The sequence below is a fragment of the Trachurus japonicus genome, chromosome 3 (genome assembly GCF_045865225.1).
Source record: "Trachurus japonicus isolate A0001 chromosome 3, Traja_1.0".
Lineage (NCBI taxonomy): Eukaryota > Metazoa > Chordata > Actinopteri > Carangiformes > Carangidae > Trachurus > Trachurus japonicus.
This window is the reverse complement of record NC_140909.1, coordinates 6,034,790-6,052,928: the sequence shown is the minus strand read 5'-3', so window position 1 is coordinate 6,052,928 and position 18,139 is coordinate 6,034,790. Positions and strand designations below refer to the sequence as shown.

The window sequence follows — 18,139 nt, the reverse complement described above, 5'->3', positions numbered from 1 at the left end:
TTAATGCAATTCCTGCTGTTCATCATTATATTAATATGATACAGTCTGCTACAATCCAAGTAACAATGCAACTTCAAATCAACACTATGTCTATAAATAGAAAATAACGCTGCTCTTTTCCATGAGACACATCTTGTCACGTTTATGTGACTTTCAGAATAAAAGTCAGTCCCGTTATAATGAATTCATTTCCGTTGAGTTCAAATCTCATTGTTTGCCCCTTTTTTGACAAACGACTTAACTGAAAATTTCAAACCACCTCAGTAACCCCCCTCGCCCCTCCCTCCCTCTCTCTCTCCTCCGTGCACGTCTCATAGCGGAGCGTGTTCAACGCACGGTTTCCTTTTTTGTAAACAACAATGAAGTGTGATATTTGAAAAAAACAGATGCGCCACCGGTGAACTGCGAGCCACCAATCATCTGCGGTCTGCATCCAAAGCGGCTTTTGAATCCCTCCTTCTCTTCCCCACCTCTTCAAATTCATTGGCCGCCGGAGGAGCAGCGACAATGTTTAATGCACCATGCGGTGTCCGGAGTTCAGTCAGTGAGAGGAAGCGCTCGTTGTGCTTAGGGCTGTGTTACGTGCGGGAAATACTAAATAACGACTGTGCAGTATATATTGAAGAGAAAATCACCACCTTTTCTCCCTGACAGCTGCCGAGAGTCTTGGAGCAGAATGCGGCGTTGTTGCTGACCACCTCTCCAGCAGCTGTCTCTCTCTCTCTCTCCCTGTGTGGACTTTGACGGGTGTGTGTGCGTGCGTGTGTGGGGACGGACGGAGGACAAGGACAAAAAAATGCCACTACGGGGAACAGTCACCCAGCGATGTGTCGGACTCGGACGGGGAGGAAAACCACTGGTTGTCTTTTAAAAAAAACCACTCTGGATCAACCTTGTTACACATCTGGATTTTTTTTCTTTCTTCTTTTTTTTTTCTTTTTCTTCTGTTTTGTCCCCTTATAGAGTATTTCTGAGAACAGTTTTCCTTCGGTGGTGACTCACTGCAGGCAGAAGGCGAGCTGCTGCATCCTAATCAGACAGCGGATAGGACTTCAGCTCATTGACATTACAGTCATACTTTTCTGGAGCACTTTTTTTTTTATTTCCACTGCGCTGCACTGTAGCCTGCGTGTACGGAAGCTTGTGGGGGTTTTTGCACGGCACAGAAGGGAGACGGAGGATACGGGTGGTAGCCTAACGTTGGTGAAGTGGTCAGGGGGATGAAACTCTCTCTGAGCCTTGCTGGAACTGAGTATTTTGATTTTATTTTAATTTCATTTTTCCCCACTTCTATTTCTCGGACTATTGCAGCAGTTTTCAGGTAAGTTCATGTTTTTTTGTTTTTTTTTTGGTTGTCCTTTTTTCCCGTTAGACCCTCCGTTTCTCATTTCCACACGATTCTTTTTTCACTACCAGTCCGTGTCCATGCGGATGCAACAGCTTCTCCGTTGAACGTTGCAGCTAGAGGGAGAGAAAGAGAGCAGGGAGAGACAGAGAGCAGCAGCAGCAGCAGCAGAAGCAGGGAGAGAATCACACGACTGTGCTGAGATGTTGGCAGCTCATTTCAGAACATTTTTTTATAAGGCTCATTTTAAATATCCGGATTATGCGGATTTGTTAATGCTTGTAAGAGGCTCATTTTTATACACACTTAACTCAAATAGCCGCCCCCCACAATAGGACATCCTCATTTGTACGCCTGCAGTGTTTCCATATTATTAAAGTTGCCCTATTACAGTTTTCAGTCACCGTTCTCCTAATGTGTGAATGGCCCATTATCATGCCAGGGTCAGGTCGGGCATGCATGCATTGCACATTAGAGATAGATTAAGAACTGCATCCTCAGTCCTGTGTTTATGATAATACATGTGGTAAATAAGCTACAAGCGGAATCATTATTTCCCTGTGTATCAGGGCTGCGCCGAGTGTCTTCCCAAGGTTAACTAATTGACAAGCTTCCCCCATAATTGTGGCGATGAATTACACATGAGCCCTGTTTCATTTTTGGCTCAGCGGTGGATCTGATTTCTTCCTGGTAGAATGGCTTGTGTAGCGTGCTCTGTTTTTCTTTGGCTGACCATTTCACTCTTATACATTATAATAAACATATATTTTTTCTTTTCTCTCCCCACCTCCCCACCCCTCCTTCTTAGGTGGTATGAGTGAACACTTACAATGACTATTCTGTTTGGAGACTGGATCGCGACTACTGCTCAGATGAGTCTGGGCACTCAGCTGAATATAAATTAGGTGTTCAGCACCACAGATTGCTGGAAGAGGCAGAGGAAGAGAGAGACAGAGCAAAGACAATCCATAAAGACATAAGCCAAGGCCTCACATGATGAACAGAACTCTTTTTTTGATCCCGAATAATAGAAATACCAAATTTGAACAGAATATCAACAGGTCAACGGAGGCATAAAAGACAACACAGATTACTGCAGCTCTCTACGGAGTGGGGATGTATCTTTCTATTTTCTTTTTCCTCCTCTTATGGGCTCAAGCCCTGACATTGAAAAACTTGAATTACTCTGTCCCAGAGGAGCAGGGTCCGGGGACAGTGATTGGGAACATTGCCAAAGATGCCAGACTCGGACTCGAACAGACTGGGCAAGGACAGGGTAAGAAGGCTAACTTCAGGGTGCTGGAGAACTCGGCTCCGCATCTCATCGACGTGGACCCCCAAAGCGGACTGCTGTACACCAAGCAGCGCATTGACAGGGAAACATTGTGCAAGAGGAATCCCAAGTGCCAGCTCTCCATGGAAGTGTTTGCCAATGACAAGGAGATCTGCATGATCAAAATAGATATTCAGGACATTAACGACAACTCACCCACTTTCCCCTCAGATCAGATTGATATTGACATTTCTGAAAACGCTGTGCCGGGGACGCGCTTTCCCTTGACCAGCGCGCATGACCCAGATGCCGGAGAAAATGGGCTGAAAACCTATCAAATAACACGCGATGACTACAATCTGTTTTCCTTGGAAGTAAAATCCCGCGGGGACGGGACAAAATTCCCAGAATTAGTTATTCAACGACCACTGGACCGAGAAGAACGAAGCCATCACACCCTTATCCTGTCAGCCACGGATGGGGGGGAATATACCAGGTCAGGTACCATGCAGATTAATGTTAAAGTTATCGATTCCAATGACAACAGCCCTGTGTTTGACCAGCCCTCATACGTTGTGGAAATTCCTGAAAACTCACCTCCTGGTAAAGTCCTTATTGATTTAAATGCCACTGATCCTGATGAGGGCAACAATGGACAAGTAGTCTATTCTTTTAGTGGCTATGCTCCAGAGAGGATCCGGGAGCTGTTTTCCATAGATTCCAGAACAGGGGTCATAAAGATTCAGGGGGAAATTGACTACGAAGAGAGTCCGGTTATTGAGATTGACATCCAGGCAAAGGATCTAGGTCCCAATCCAATCCCAGGCCATTGTAAAGTCACTGTGAAAGTGCTTGACAGGAATGATAACTGGCCATCTATAGGCTTTGTGTCTGTGAGACAGGGAGCCATCAGCGAGGCAGCACCCCCAGGCACTGTCATTGCTCTGGTCCGTGTCACAGACAAGGACTCGGGCAGGAATGGACAACTTCAATGCAGAGTGCTTGGTAACGTCCCTTTTAAACTTGAGGAAAACTATGACAACTTCTACACGGTGGTGACAGATAGGCCCTTGGACAGAGAGGTGCAGGACGAGTACAACGTCACCATCGTCGCCAAAGACAACGGTATTCCCCCTCTAAACTCTACGAAATCCTTCACCGTAAAGATTCTGGATGAGAATGACAACGTTCCTCGTTTTACCAAGTCAGTCTATCTTCTTCAGATCCCTGAGAACAACATCCCTGGGGAATACTTGGGTTCAGTTCTGGCTCATGACCCAGACCTCGGCCAGAACGGCACAGTTTACTACAGCATCGTAAACTCCAATGTGAGTGGGGGTGATGTCAACACTTATGTTAATGTGAACGCTGCTAATGGAGCCATCTACGCTGTGAGATCCTTTAACTATGAGCAAATCAAGTACTTTGACTTTAAGGTTCTTGCTAAAGATGCTGGATCTCCACATCTGGAGAGCAACGCCACGGTGCGCATCAGCGTTCTGGACGTCAACGACAACATCCCCGTCATAGTTCTGCCCTTGCTCCTAAACGACACAGCTGAAATCCACGTGCCGCGTAACGTCGGTGTGGGCTACATCGTCACCACGGTGAGGGCAGTGGACAACGACTATGGCGAGAGTGGGAGGCTCACCTATGAGATCTCAGACGGCAATGAGGACCACCTGTTTGAGATCGACCCCGTGACCGGGGAGGTGCGAACAGTGCACCCGTTCTGGGACGACGTGAGCCCCATCGTGGAGCTGATCATCCGGGTGTCGGACCACGGCAAGCCGACGCTCACCGCCGCCGCCAGACTCATCATCAAGGCGTCTAACGGGCGTCCCCCTGATGGACTGCCACGCACAAAGGACAGTCAGAACTGGGACATGTCCCTGCCTCTTATTGTAACTCTCAGCATCGTGTCCATCATGCTTCTCGCTGCCATGGTGACCATAGCGATCAAGTGCAAGCGAGAAAACAAGGAGATCCGAACGTATAACTGTCGTATTGCAGAATACTCGCACCCGCAGCTGGGGAAAGGCAAGAAGAAGAAGATTAACAAGAACGACATCATGCTGGTGCAGAGCGAGGTGGAGGAGCGGGATGCCATGAATGTGATGAATGTGGTAAGCAGCCCTTCCTTGGCCACCTCTCCCATGTACTTTGACTACCAGACACGCCTGCCACTCAGCTCACCAAGGTCAGAGGTCATGTACCTCAAGCCCACTGCCAATAACCTCAGCGTGCCCCAAGGCCACGTGGGATGCCACACCAGCTTCACAGGCCCAGTCACCAGCACTACAGACACACCTACTAACCGCATGTCCATCATACAGGTAAGAGAAATTGCACTCTTCTCCCTCACTGTTGTGCCACCGTTTTCACGTCACTATCTTCAGAAACCACCCCCCCCCCCTCCTCCTCCTCCTATGTCCTATATCAACGCTTGTAAAATGAAAGGAAAAAGAAGACAAGGACAGGCAGAGGCAGAGAAGCCCAGGAGCACAGAGCGAAGGGAGGGGGGGGCGAGCATTAGAAGGATTAAACAGTCATTCTGGTGCTCTCATAGAACACAGGCAGTGACATCAACACAAATCAGTTGTGCTTGAAATATGTCACGACAGGCTTTTGAAATCTGTTTTCCTGTAAAAAAAAAAAAAAAATGTTCATAAATCACTCAGTCACTGTCATTTCATTCCCGTGGAGGAAACAGTTTAGCCTGTGGCTCAGTCTTAAGCAGTTTCCATTTGAAACTATCCAATTATCACACAGACATTTGCATGTCCTAATCTGATAACAATATATATTTTGAAAACGCACTTTAAGGTATATAAATGTACCTGCATGCAATAGCAGTTGCAGTTGTAATGCCACATCATTAGGGCTGAGTGACTCCAAACGATGGCAGGTGCTTGTTTACTGCCTTACGCCACCGTTCATTACACATCACTCCGCCAATTCGGTCGCTTTGTGGTTAATTCTAGCGATTTTAATTCCTAGAGATTAGCAGATTGTACTTATTTTCACGGCTTCTTTATACGTCTTTGTGTGGAGTACTTGGGTGTATAAGCCTCTAACGTGATAACTTCTCTGTGTCTTTGGCCTTAAGCCCATTAAAAGTCTGTCGTGTCAGACGAGGATTAAGGCCTGCTTAAGACGGTGGTATGTAACACTAGGGATAATGGGCAGTTGTAGCAAAGTGAACTCTTTTCCTCACATTTACCTATTGTTAATAAATAAAAATGTTTTGCCGGTGATGTAATTTGACAGAGCGGAGAGAAAGAGATGCTCAGTGAGTTTTATTTTTATCACTCTCTCTGCCAGTGGCCTTGTACTATTTGGTAGAATAGGAGAATGAGTATTCGTGCAGTTACATCCCTGTGAACTGTAACTATTAGTGTCTTGATTGGACTCACTGCTGTCTTTTCTAGCCAGCTATTTGCACTGGACATGGATGTGACGATGACTGTGATCAGATGTGACGTGTTCCCACCAGGGAGGAAGGCCACTGTCTGTTGTTCCCACTCTGTGTCTCAGCTCTGCTTCTATTATGAGCCAGCTGCATAGGGCAAAGGTCAGCTCAAAGACCGTTAAGGCTTCCTAATCAGAGGGACAGAATAATTGCTGATCCATTCTGCAGGCTGTTTCTCTGCCTATGCAGTGATGATAAATTAAGACTGTGTGAGGCTGTTGCACATCCATTTCAAGCACTTCCTTTCTCTCTTCACCCCCCCTCCCCTCCTCTTTCGGACTGTCAAAGGGAAAAACAAGCAAGAGCAGCAACAACACATTCCTTAGTGTCTTGTTTACAGAGGGTCCCCTCAACGCATCAGGCGAGCAGGGTGCTCTATTGTATTATTCAACAGAAACCTGTGTAGAGGGAGATGGCCTGAGGCATTAAGTTTCCTCAGAAGCTGTACAGAAGCGTATCACTTTCCTCCCTCCTGCCTGCTTCCACCTCCTCCCTCCGTTCGTGTGGACAGTAAGTAACCTGAGTCAGAGCAGAGTGGCTATGGGAAAAATGTCAGGAAACAAAGACAGAATTCCCCGTCCATCGATCCCAAGGCCTCTCGGCCCATCTGTCACTACAGTTGCCACGAGAGGAGAGGTTGAATAGGAAAAATAAATAAAGAGATTGATAAAGCGGCAGAACATATATCGCCTGCTCAGTGCTTCACAAGGGCACCTTAGTGCTGCTGTCTTCCTCTGCACCTACTGTAGCCGCCTGCAACTCCCAGTCTCCCTCCACACACTGCTGCTGGTCTCTAATGATGTTTTATAGTGGCGCACTGGCAGACAGACTGGGTTTGGTCTCTAGCTGGGAGAGGGGAATAATATGAACATATCAGCAGAGCTCTGCTGGCCTTATCATTGTCACCGCCGTGCCAGCACCCGGCCCAGTGGAGAGCTTCATTTCATTTGTAAAGAGAATTCCTGGGATAAGGAGATGGATGATACGTAATGATGCCTAATTCCGCTTAAGGCGTTGAAGGGAATTACTTAGTGTGGAATCAAGGTTAAAACCAATCTGCTGCAAAATTCCTCAATGCTCTGGAAGAAAGGATTTCAGTAATTCGCTCCAAAGAGTGAGCCTGCGCCCACTCTGTCTTTGAATACATTTTAGGATTTTGTCCCACATTGTGTTTTCAGCTTCTGCAGCTGTGCCAGACTCTGACCCACTGACTGCTTCATAAGTTTCTCTGCCGCTGTCTCGCTGCCTTGTTGCAGGGACTCTCCTCTTCCTCCTCCTCCATTTGTTGTCGAACATTCAAAAGAATCCCATGTCATTCGCTTTTTAAATGGCCCATAATTTATCATATTGATTTGTTTTGATAAGTTTTGAGTGTTGTAATTTGATTCGCCATGAAACTCTAATTAAACAGTCGCGTCTCGGTGGGACACGATCCGTGTTAATAAGGTGCAGGTGGTACAGAGGCAGAGGGGGTCTGAAAGGCTATAAAAGCTGCCTTTAGGTGGCGGCATTCTGCCTTGTGTTGTGTGGCATTGAGAGGAGGGTGTCAAGGAGAAAAGGGGCTCCAGTGTCTGCTGACTTGACATTGTCATTTGATATGGAAAATCCTAGTGCTCTAATAAGAATGGTGATAATAATAATAATAAAAATGTTAGACATACATGTTTAACAAACATTTAAGACTGAATAGTTTCCTGGAAATGCCTGTCTGACAAGCATTTTGAGTGACATGCAGTGGATTTGCCAAGCAAGCAATGTATCCATGGTATTTATAAATCTGCTCAGTTTCTCTGCATATGAATTAGAAAGACCTGGCAGCTTTTCTCTTGTAACGATTTCTGGTAAACCAAGGTTTCTGAGTGGTTTCTTCAAATGACTGGCAGCAATAAACCTGTAGTGAATTTATAGGATACTGGACGAAAAAAACAAAAACAAAACAAAAACCCAAGCTGAGAGGTTTGATAGTGATCATTTAAGCAGCGTGTGAACAATATATGAGATACATTTTTCACTCCTTTTCATCTGTTTAGGTTGAGCCTATGTATGCCAACAATGTAGCTGGAGCAGATGTTGAAAGTGGATGCTTCCAGGAATGGTCTTAGTCTGCATAATTTAGGGAGATTGTGGTGTATTTGTGTGTCCTTGTGTGTGCGTGCGTGTGTACGTGCGGGGGCGTAACGTCATTGTGCATTCCAGGCATGTGATTTAAGCCTTTAGCTGGCAGACTCCATGACAGAGCCCCTCTCCTTTTATGAGTGTGACAATCTTGCATTTGTCCGAACCTTGAAACACCCTTCCTTCAAAGTAACACACACGTGCACACGCACACACACACGTGTGCACACCACACAAACACACACAGATGCATATGCAACCAGGCTTGGGCTGTTTTTAAGGATTCTACTGCAAAGTCTTATCAAAGCCTCCGTTGTATATTGTATTGAAATTGCTCCCACACTTCACTGGCCACTGAAGCAATGAATAGAAAAGCGCTCTTTATTTCATTTCTCTCTCCCTCTCCCTCTCCCCCATCATCTTTAGATAACTTCCCTCTGGAGCTTTCCATGGAATGAGTTTGGTAAACCTGTATATGTACTGAAGCCGTCTCGCTGACGGGATTGGGCAGCTCAGCGGCCAGATGCACCAACAGTCATTTACATGAATGAGAGGCGGTTCAAGAGGCCATTTGTAATTTTTGTACTTTTGTCCCCCAGTTGAGTTCTGCTGGGCCACTAGGCCAGATTTATTTTATTTGAGCTTGCCAGTACGTTAAGAAAAAAAAAATTATCAGCTCGCCTTAGGGTGTATCTTCATATTTCCTCAAATAAACCTGCTACTACTGTACACAACACTACATGCCGAAATTCTGAATTATTAATAGGCAGTTTTATTTTTCTTCATCTCCCCCAAGCGCCCATGATAGATACAAGTGAGAGGAAGTGAAGTCAGACCACAGAATGTCGCTCCAGGGAACAACAGTAAATTATGTTATCTCTATTAAAACAAAACATAGAAGTTTTTGTCGTTGAGTCATTTTCATTTTTTATTAGCTGCCATCGCTGCTGTTTTAGCGGTGGTGGTGTTAAAGGCACCGGCTGGATGTGTCGGTGCGTTTTGAAGCGGCGCGGTGCAACACACAGCACAAAAAAAAAGAAAAAAAAAAACATTTTTCATTAATAAATCATAACATTTAACAAATCAGCGGAAAGTGGAAGATGTCACGATAAACATCAGAGGTCTCATGCTACATATTTGTGAACACGGGGGGAGGAGGAGGAGGAGGGTAGAGCACAGTGAGTGGAAACAGAAGCTGCTTATTTTCTGGTATAAGCAGAATTGGAGCATTCATTTACTTTTTTTTTTTTTTTTTACCCTGGCTCTGTTTACAATGTGAGGCAACTCGAGTAGAAATTACTGTACTAATCTCCTACATTTCCCGTTCTTCTCCGCTCTCTTTTAACACTGTAACACCAATGCAAAGTTTATGTTTTACAAGGAGAAGTGAAGAAAATGTGCTCTGGTCAGTGCAATTCAAAATTTAAACAACTAATAGTTCGTGTGCAGATACATATTATAAGTACTAGTAGGAAATTAGTTTGGGATTGGAAGCAGCTGTGGAAGTTAATGTTTAATTTATAGCCAAGTTCTCAAAAATCCAAGTCACCCTTCTAAATAATTGAATATAAACGTGGGCCCTGACTATACCCAAGAGTAGACACAGTTTCTCCCTGTAACTTATAACAACCCCAGCAGAGTCGAGCTGTGGACAGAAGAAGGTGGATGTACATAGATGAATAGATGGATGACTGGAGTCAATAATTTATGTATGTGGGGTATTGTCTTCCTGGTCAGCCTCTGGAAATCCTTTCACCCAGCTGTTGTGCATTCATGTGGACACAGCACTTAACTGTGCTGCATAATTTCATTATTTTAACAGACCTCCCCATCTGACAATGCTGGGCAACAAAGGAATTTTGTTTTTTTGTGCCACTGCAGACAGGATATGAGAACACAAGTTGACCTCCGTGATGGCCAGATTGGCCGGACACATTAAACCAATTTGCTTGGTTCAATAGGAAGCAGCCTATTGGAGATGACATGGGCACGATAATAAGACTGGGGAATGTCAGTGGATGTTCACTCCAGACTTTTTGTGTGTGTGTGTGGGTGTGTGTGATAAATGGGGTTGTGGACTTTGCAGGCCTCCTTCTGCTTAATTCGCTGACACTGCTTCAAAATATCTTGTCATTTTGTCATGTCATGTCGTCTGTTCAGGAGCCAGCGCCGCTGTTGAGCTTAGTTTACCTTCATAGGGAGACGGTTCCAGATCAGGACCTATCAGACTTAGTAATTACTTTTCTTTCCTGTCGTTACACGGCTGCAGAGAGCACGGCTGCTGTTACTCGTGTTGTCAGTCATTTTTTGTTTATTGTGGCTGCTTGTTTGACAGCGTGTCTCTCCTTTTCCTGACTATGCTGATACTGTGAGTTATGTTGCATGTAAGTGCCCGCCCACACCAGATGGATCTGAGCTTCTTCCACCAAACAACCCTTTTAACCGTAATGTGTTTTCTCTTTAATATCAATAGGAGCTATTCTGCATAGGAAAAAAGAAGAAGGTTGTTGTGAATTTACAAGAAATCCTTTGCATTCTCCCGTTGGAGTCTAAAACATTTACCTCTGTGCCGCTGCCATTGTGCTCAAACAACTCAGGCAAGAGGAGCCAACCAAGCATCAATGAGGTCACAAAACAAGAGAAGAAAACATAACCTTCACAGTGGAGGAAGCTAAGATTCGGCTGCCACGGCTCTCTGACGGAGCGTGTGTGTTTGGACGTGCACACGCACACATGCACCTGTGCTACCACCAGCTGTGCTCTGAAGCACCGGTCTCGCTGGTTCCCTCAGATTGAAATGGTCTTCCCTGAAGCGGCCGTCTGCCCCCTGTGGGCCCTTAGATCCCTCCTGGGGTCTTTAGACTTAACATTTCCGAGCAGCGGGGGGGACGGAGGGCCCGATCTGAGATAGACGGTTACTGATAGGAGTGACCTCATCGTAATGCGCACCGAGATGCACAGCACACAGGCGTACATGGCGTGGAGATGTATTCTTTGAACTGCCAGCAGCTCGGTCTCCTTGCTGTAAATCAAACACTTTCAAAGTCAAACAAAGTGGAACTGGCTCTGCTGTGTCTTGGCACCGGTCCAACCTCAGAGAGCTTTTATTTCTTCCACATCTTCCTTCACTGTGCCCCCTAGGCATGTGCTGTAGCAACAACACGCAGCTCAAAGAATGAGTTATGTGAATCTGTTCTCACCTTCTATCTCATTAGTATAAGAGAAATGATTTATCCCTCTCAACCCTGAATCCCCCTCTCTCTCTCCCTCTCTCCTCGTCCTTGCCGTCTTCAGTTCAGCACTTCTTCGGCTTCATCAGTAATGTGATTAATTGATCAGAGGGATATACCGTGAATGCCATCTCATTAGCTCTGATTTCACCTAAGCACACGTCAAAACAAGCCGCCGTAAATCGAGTTTCTCCTCCCCTCGCAAAAAACCCACTGGAGTTTATTACGACGACTCGTTTCGGAAATAACAATTTGCTTTTGCAATTTGAAGACTATTTTGCAACACACAGCGACGTGAAAAAGTCCAACGCTCTAATAGCAGAGATCCCACTGTCTCCTCTGCTCCCGGTTTATTTCTGCAGCACAGTTTGAAATTGGACTCCCATGTCTAAAGCCCTGCATGTGTCTGAGGGGAATTGACAGCCACTGTGTTTTGCAGTGGCTGCTACATGTTTGTGGAAACAGAAGGTGAATGAGTCGGCACTCTCAGATGTTATTTCCTAAACAAAAGGCCCCACTAAGTGGTGGGCGCACAAGATTTGTTGTCAGACGTTGTGACTGTGTCTGCTCTTCGGGGGGAGCAGCGACGTCGCCGAGTGCTAATGGCATATTGAAAGCGGTATACTCGGCCCCCGTCTCATCTTTTCCCATTGTACCACAGACAGTACTCGATCGGCCCCTCGCTGGGTTCATGTCTTGGAGAGGAATCTTTTTGGGGCCTTTAGCATTCAGATCAATTGCTGCTTTGCTCCATATCTTATTGATTTTTGCTCCGTTTGGTACTGAAATACTGTATTTCATTATCTCTGAGCATTGTTTAGCGTAATAAAAAAAAAAAAGGCTGTCTCCCCCTCTCTCTCGCTCTTCTTCACTTCCCCACTTCTTGCTCTGACTCTCCCCCCTTTTTGGATTCCCTCTCTTTCTCTGTGCTCTTGTCATCTCAGATAAGCGTTGCAATTGCTCATGTTACTGACGACCCGAGCCAAATTCATAATGATGAGATTATCTTGTCAACAGTACAGAGTGTATATGTCTGCCGTATTGATCTCTGCACAGTCTTAATAAATGAAGTACCACGATGGAAGCGTTGGCTCAATGATAACTCTGAACAGATCTCGCTATTTATACACTCTCAACACTGCTGAAATGATGAATGGAACTTGTGTATTCTGCTCGTCTCCTCTTCCTCTCCTCCTCCTCCTCCTCCCCCTCTCCTCCCCCCTCTCCTCTACAGATTGATGGGGTAAAACGGCCCCTCTGCCCGCACACGCTGTCTGAAATGCGTCCTCTTTGAGGTCACGTTGACATACTGAGTCAGTGTACTCCCAGGTGGAGAAACATGGGTGCTGCTGCTGCTGCTGTGGGAGGAACCAATCAGATAGACTACGAGAGAGAGAGAAAGAGAGAGGGGAGGGGTGGAGGGTGAAATAAAATTACGAACCGCCAGAGCCCGGGCCTATGTGTGTCTTTAACTGACTGAGCTTTGAAAGGGAGTTTATCTGTGCATTTGAAGAGAAGGTCAGCAGGGCTTAGAGGCTGAGATTATGTGTGATTGTTTCTTCAGTGGGCAGGCTGATTAATGCTAAAGCTGCTCTGACAGATTCTTAATGCACCATAGACGCACTTAAAAGAGACGGAGAGGAAGTGGCGTCCAACACTTTGACAGCGGAGCATTATCCTAAAGCTGTTTTTGTCAGTTTTTCTTTTTTACCCAGGTGTATGGACAGTATCCTTCCTGTCTTCCACTCCTCCTCCTCCTCCTCCTCCTCTCTCCCAGCCCCTCCTCTGCTCAGATAACTCATCACCACTGACCCGATACATATACACGAGATAGGTCACCTTGAAGTGAAGCTAGGCATAGTCCATCTGCTGTGTGTGTGTGTGTGTGTGTGTGTGTGTCCGGGAGGGGAGAACCCAGGTGTATGTGCACTGATATAACACATACATATGTGCACGGTGCACTTTGTGTGTCTGTGTTTGTGTGCATGTGTGTGTTTTTGTCTATATCTGTGCCTGGCCTTGGTTCTGGGCTTTGGGGAAATATCTCAGATTCTTTCATCTACGGCACGGCTCTTCCCTTCATCAATTCAAACGGAATAATTTTTTTCTTTTAATGTTTTTGTTCACAAGCTTTCAGCTTTGCTCCTGTTAACCCGCTAACTAGACAACATGTTGTGGATGGTTCCTGCAGGACTATCGTATAAAAATCCTTGTTTCTCGTTAGTCAAATTTGATTCGTTGTGCTGGATAACAGGGATTAGTTGATGTGTTTTTGTGTTGGCATTTGTTTGATCATATTGTTCAACTCTAAAGTAATTTCTACTTATTTGTTAAAAAAAAAAAGAAAAACATCGTCTGATGAGGGGAAACCCTGAAACATGATATTTCCTTTCTTGCTGAAACCTGGATGAGAACATTTAACAACGTTTTCATCGCTCTGCAGTCTGCACAGAACCTGCTTAGCTTAGCTTAGCATACAAACTGGGACCAGGTGGGGACACCTAGCCCGGCTCTGCCTAAAGCTCTCTGTTGAATCACAATATATAAACACAACATGTTGGTTTTATGGAGGTGAGTTTGTTACCTTTATTTGTCAGTGCAAGCTATTTTTAGAACGGCGGAGCAGAGCCGCAAGCTGCTCAGAGCTACGCTATGGAGGCTAATGGGATTTCTTGGTTTCCCTCATCAATACACAATCCAACAACTCCAAAACGCTCTGGTGGACAAGTTGTGACCTGCACATTCACCACGCTATGAGATAATAACAGATAATAACAAAACCGCTGATGCGCATTACCATCAGGGGCAGTTTTCCAGCAAGCAGTCTCTGCATTTGCCTCAAAAACGACCTATAGAGATTATGGCAATGGGCCAATTTGACAAAATGTTGAACTATCCCTTTAAGTGTCTGACTATTTCTTGATAGTGATTTTTCTGGAGTCCTGTCGTCACCATGAGGTTCATATTTAACACACAGACGTGAGAGTGGCACCAATGCTGAACTAACTTTCAACGAAGTGGCAAACAAACACATTTACCAAGCTGTCAGAGCTATAGCTTTAAAATGTTGTGTGTCAGAGTGTGTGTGTGTGTGTAGCTGCCTGTGTGTCTGTCTTCATGGGTAAAGTATGATTGGCCTGTAACAGCTTTGGATTTTTGGGCTGACTTGGCTTTGGACTAATGTGGGTGAAGCAAGGTCAGTGCTGACTCAAGATTTCCGTTAACAGCAAAGCTGTTGGACCTATTGATGAGCAAGTCCTGAATGATTAGTGCTTCAGACACCAAGATCACATACTGCACTTTTTACTTTCTTTCTTTTTTTCCCCCATCACAGTTTCAAAGGTGTTTCAGTCATTCAACATCATGTCTCATATTCTTCTTCTTTTTCCACCTGTTTTCCTTAATCAAAGATCAGACCGGTCCCAGCTGTGTGTATGTGTGTGTGTGTGTGTGTGTGTGTGTGTGTGTGTGTATACCCAGTCCAGCTGGTTAAACGTGTCTACATTTCAAGTAGAGAGGGTAAATCAGCTGTTATTTTAGGAGAGCTGGCAAACTGCTGCGTTAGGGGTTTTTTCTTGTGTGTTGGAATAAAAATCTATGCCAAAAGCTACATTTATCACTTACTCCTGAGGCTAAACTGCCACAGATGTGGATTGTGTTGATAGGAGAACAAACGTGCTGTCTTGTGTCGCCCCTCCTCTTCGCGGCACAAAGGTTTCCTCTGCGCCGGCTTTTGGAGATGGCAGGTGTGACTGAACCGGCTGCTGGATTGTTGTCAGAGCAGTCGAATCGCTAACAGTCGTACATGTTGGAACCGGAGACGCACAAAAGTCATGTTGCAGAGGAGAATGTAACAGGTAGGAAGATCAGGAGGAGGAGGGGGAGGGAGAGAGGTCGTCTTGGCCTTTTGAGATCATGAAGCAGCTTTTTGGAAAAGAAATTCCAGTTCATGTCAGATTCTCTCTGTGTCTAAAAGATTGAGATTATTTTTTATTTTTCCATCCCTATTTAATGAGTTCTGCCTGGAGTGGAGGCTGCTGCTGCCACACATGATCACACAGTCTCAGCCTTCAGTATACTCAAGTTGTGTCCCAATTCAGTGGCTGGATCCTTCAGGGGACTCAGCCTATACACAACATCCAAGCGTAATCAAAGTCCTCATGTTAAACATTTGAAAGTGTTGTTTTTTTTTTTTCAACGGCTCCTCAGCTCCTGGCCTCTGGCTGTGCAGCCAGCAGAGCCTTGACCACCACGCCTCCAAGCCGGCCGCAGAGCGCGGCTGGCTACAGCGTGGACCCGCCGCGACTTTCCAATTGCTAGCATGCCAAGTGCTAATAATTAACAGCAGGCAAAGAATCTTGGGATATGGGAGGTCGTGAAGGATAGGTGTGAGATGAGGACGCGTATGGAGGATCCTTTGAATTGTGACAGCTTGTTGTGACGCTGGGACGTAATCGGCTTTCAAACGTGTCCTCCAAAGGATGCAGCCCCTGAATTGAGACACAGCTATAGAATAGAATAGATGCTTTATTGTTGTTGTCATTTACATAGCAATGAAATTGAGTTATGTAGAAGGTTAAAACAGCAATACGGAAAGTTTAAGACTATAACAGCATCTCCAACTTATTCAAAACAGAAAAACAGTCTTAGTGCATTTAATCATTATTTAGTGTGATCATTGTCTATGGATAACAATTTTACTTGTTTCTATTTTCCTGCATCTTCTGCAGCTGAAACAGTTTGTGTCAATAAATGTACATGCTGCTGTTTTCCACTGTCAAATAGTCATAAGAGACAGTTCACTTTACTCCAAAGACAAACTCACTTACTCCACTTAACTTCTCTGAGACGTCACCTGAACACACACACACACACACACACACACTCTGGTAGCAGAGGACTGTAGCAGACGTTTCACTAAGTTTCAAAACATCAAGGTCGGTCGTATAAATTCACTCCATTTGAAAGTAGTTTGCAGCTTGTTATAGGAACTGTGCCGGTGCCAAGGTTATGAAACTGGAATTAATTTTGTTGATTGACTTTCCCACTCACATGGTGTCTCAGTGACACTCCAGTGCCTATAGATAAATATAACACCGGCTGGTCAACATAGTAAGGTTTATGTTTACTTTTTTTTTTCCAATATAAAAAAATCTGCGGTTAAAAAACAAACAAAACTGCAGTAAAAATCTAATCATGAAGATCATATCATTACAGCAGCAACAACAGTGTTGGCTCTGCAGATGTGGCAAAGTCGTCCTGTTCCACCTTCAACTGGTAATAACCTGTTCAATCAGGACGACACCACTTGTTGCACGTACAAACACATAACTGACTACTGGATGTCTCAAACTTATTGAAACGTTATTTTTCTGCTCAGTTTGTTGTTGTATTTAAGCAGTAGCTCATTTGCATTCTGGTTCCATCCACGTAAAAAGATATGTTAAAATCAATCTGCTCTCTAAGAAGAAAGTCTGCTTGGATTTTGACAGGGCCTTAGAATGAATAATAACAACAAAGCTGTGGGGTCCATTGACTGGATGCTCATCTTGAATTTGGTTTATTTGATTTCTACAGGTGCATTGTGAGTCGAGCTGCAGCCAGATTGGTTTCTGTATACCTCCCATTTAGCATTAGAAAAAGGATGTTGACAGTTTGCTGCGGTATAGAGCCTCAGTTGTGTGCATCCAATGTGTCAGCTTATTGTAATCTTCACCCGAGGGGATGTTGGTCAACATCATATCGGTTTGTGGGTTATGTTCTTTCTTTTTAGTTAGATAACGATGATTTATTCAATAATAGCTCAATTCCAATTCCCGGGCCCCATTAATAAATCAATTACATGCACAGAAGTTAAAAACAGATTATATATTTTTGTAATTTGTGGTAAACAGATTATTCTGTATTACTATATGCCTATTAAGACAAGCCTTTTGAGACATTTTTGTATAATGCAGGATTTAGTTTAGCCCGTCATTTGATTTTCATGCTTCATAAAATAGACTAGACTGTAAGATCTCCAGCACCTTAAATGGTATTTGTGTGTGTGTGTGTGTGTGTGTGTGTGTGTGTGTGTGTGTGTGTGTGTGTGTGTGTGTGTGTGTGTGTGTGTGTGTGTGTGTGTGTGTGTGTGTGTGTGTGTGTGTGCGTGCGTGTGTGTGTGTGTGTGTGTGTGTGTGTGTGTGTGTGTGTGTATTCAAGTTCAAGGCTGAGCTCTGTCTCAGGTGGTCCGCATTTTATTATTTTCTACGCGAGTTGATTCTCAAGATGATAATGACAGGCTTAAGATTGGAGTTTAACAACGCTTTGTTGACCATCCCTCTGGTTCAGCCTTTGTTTTTATCCCTCTGTGTGTGTTTTCTCTTCATGCTCTTTTTAAGGTGATTTAGTCTCCAAAATTAAATGACAAACATTATTATAAAGGATAAGTGTGCTCGACTAAAACAGGTCTTTTTGGATATCTAAGAAGAAAAAAGAAAAAGCACACTGTTAGTCTCTTTAGATGTTGAACTCTGCAGACGTCCCTCTTGTACATAAGGATCTTAAAAATGCGACCAAAGTAGTCATTTGTAGACAGAAGAGAAAATTGCGCCCACTCGGGCCACTGCTCAAATAAAGGAATAATAAGGTAGTGCTACCCGCAGAGGTTGAAGGACACCAGCTTTGAAATATATATTGTTTTGTTTTTTTTGTTTAGTTTTAAA

At 44.6% G+C, this 18,139-nt stretch overlaps 1 protein-coding gene across 4 annotated transcripts in view; it reads left to right on the top strand.

Annotated features, from left to right (window-relative positions):
* Positions 1-447: 447 nt before the first annotated feature.
* The window catches only part of pcdh17 (protocadherin 17), a 64,260-nt gene continuing 46,568 nt past the window's right edge, over positions 448-18,139 (top strand). The window contains exons 1-2 of one of the 4 annotated variants that reach the window (XM_085805755.1): positions 448-1,321; positions 2,154-4,744. In XM_085805755.1, coding sequence (XP_085661881.1) covers positions 2,462-4,744 — 2,283 coding nt within the window. In that variant the 5' untranslated portion in view covers positions 448-1,321; positions 2,154-2,461. Of the gene's footprint in view, positions 1,322-2,153; positions 4,955-18,139 lie in introns of all 4 variants that reach the window. The other 3 variants (XM_085805746.1, XM_085805738.1, XM_085805734.1) reach the window with 3 other exon arrangements.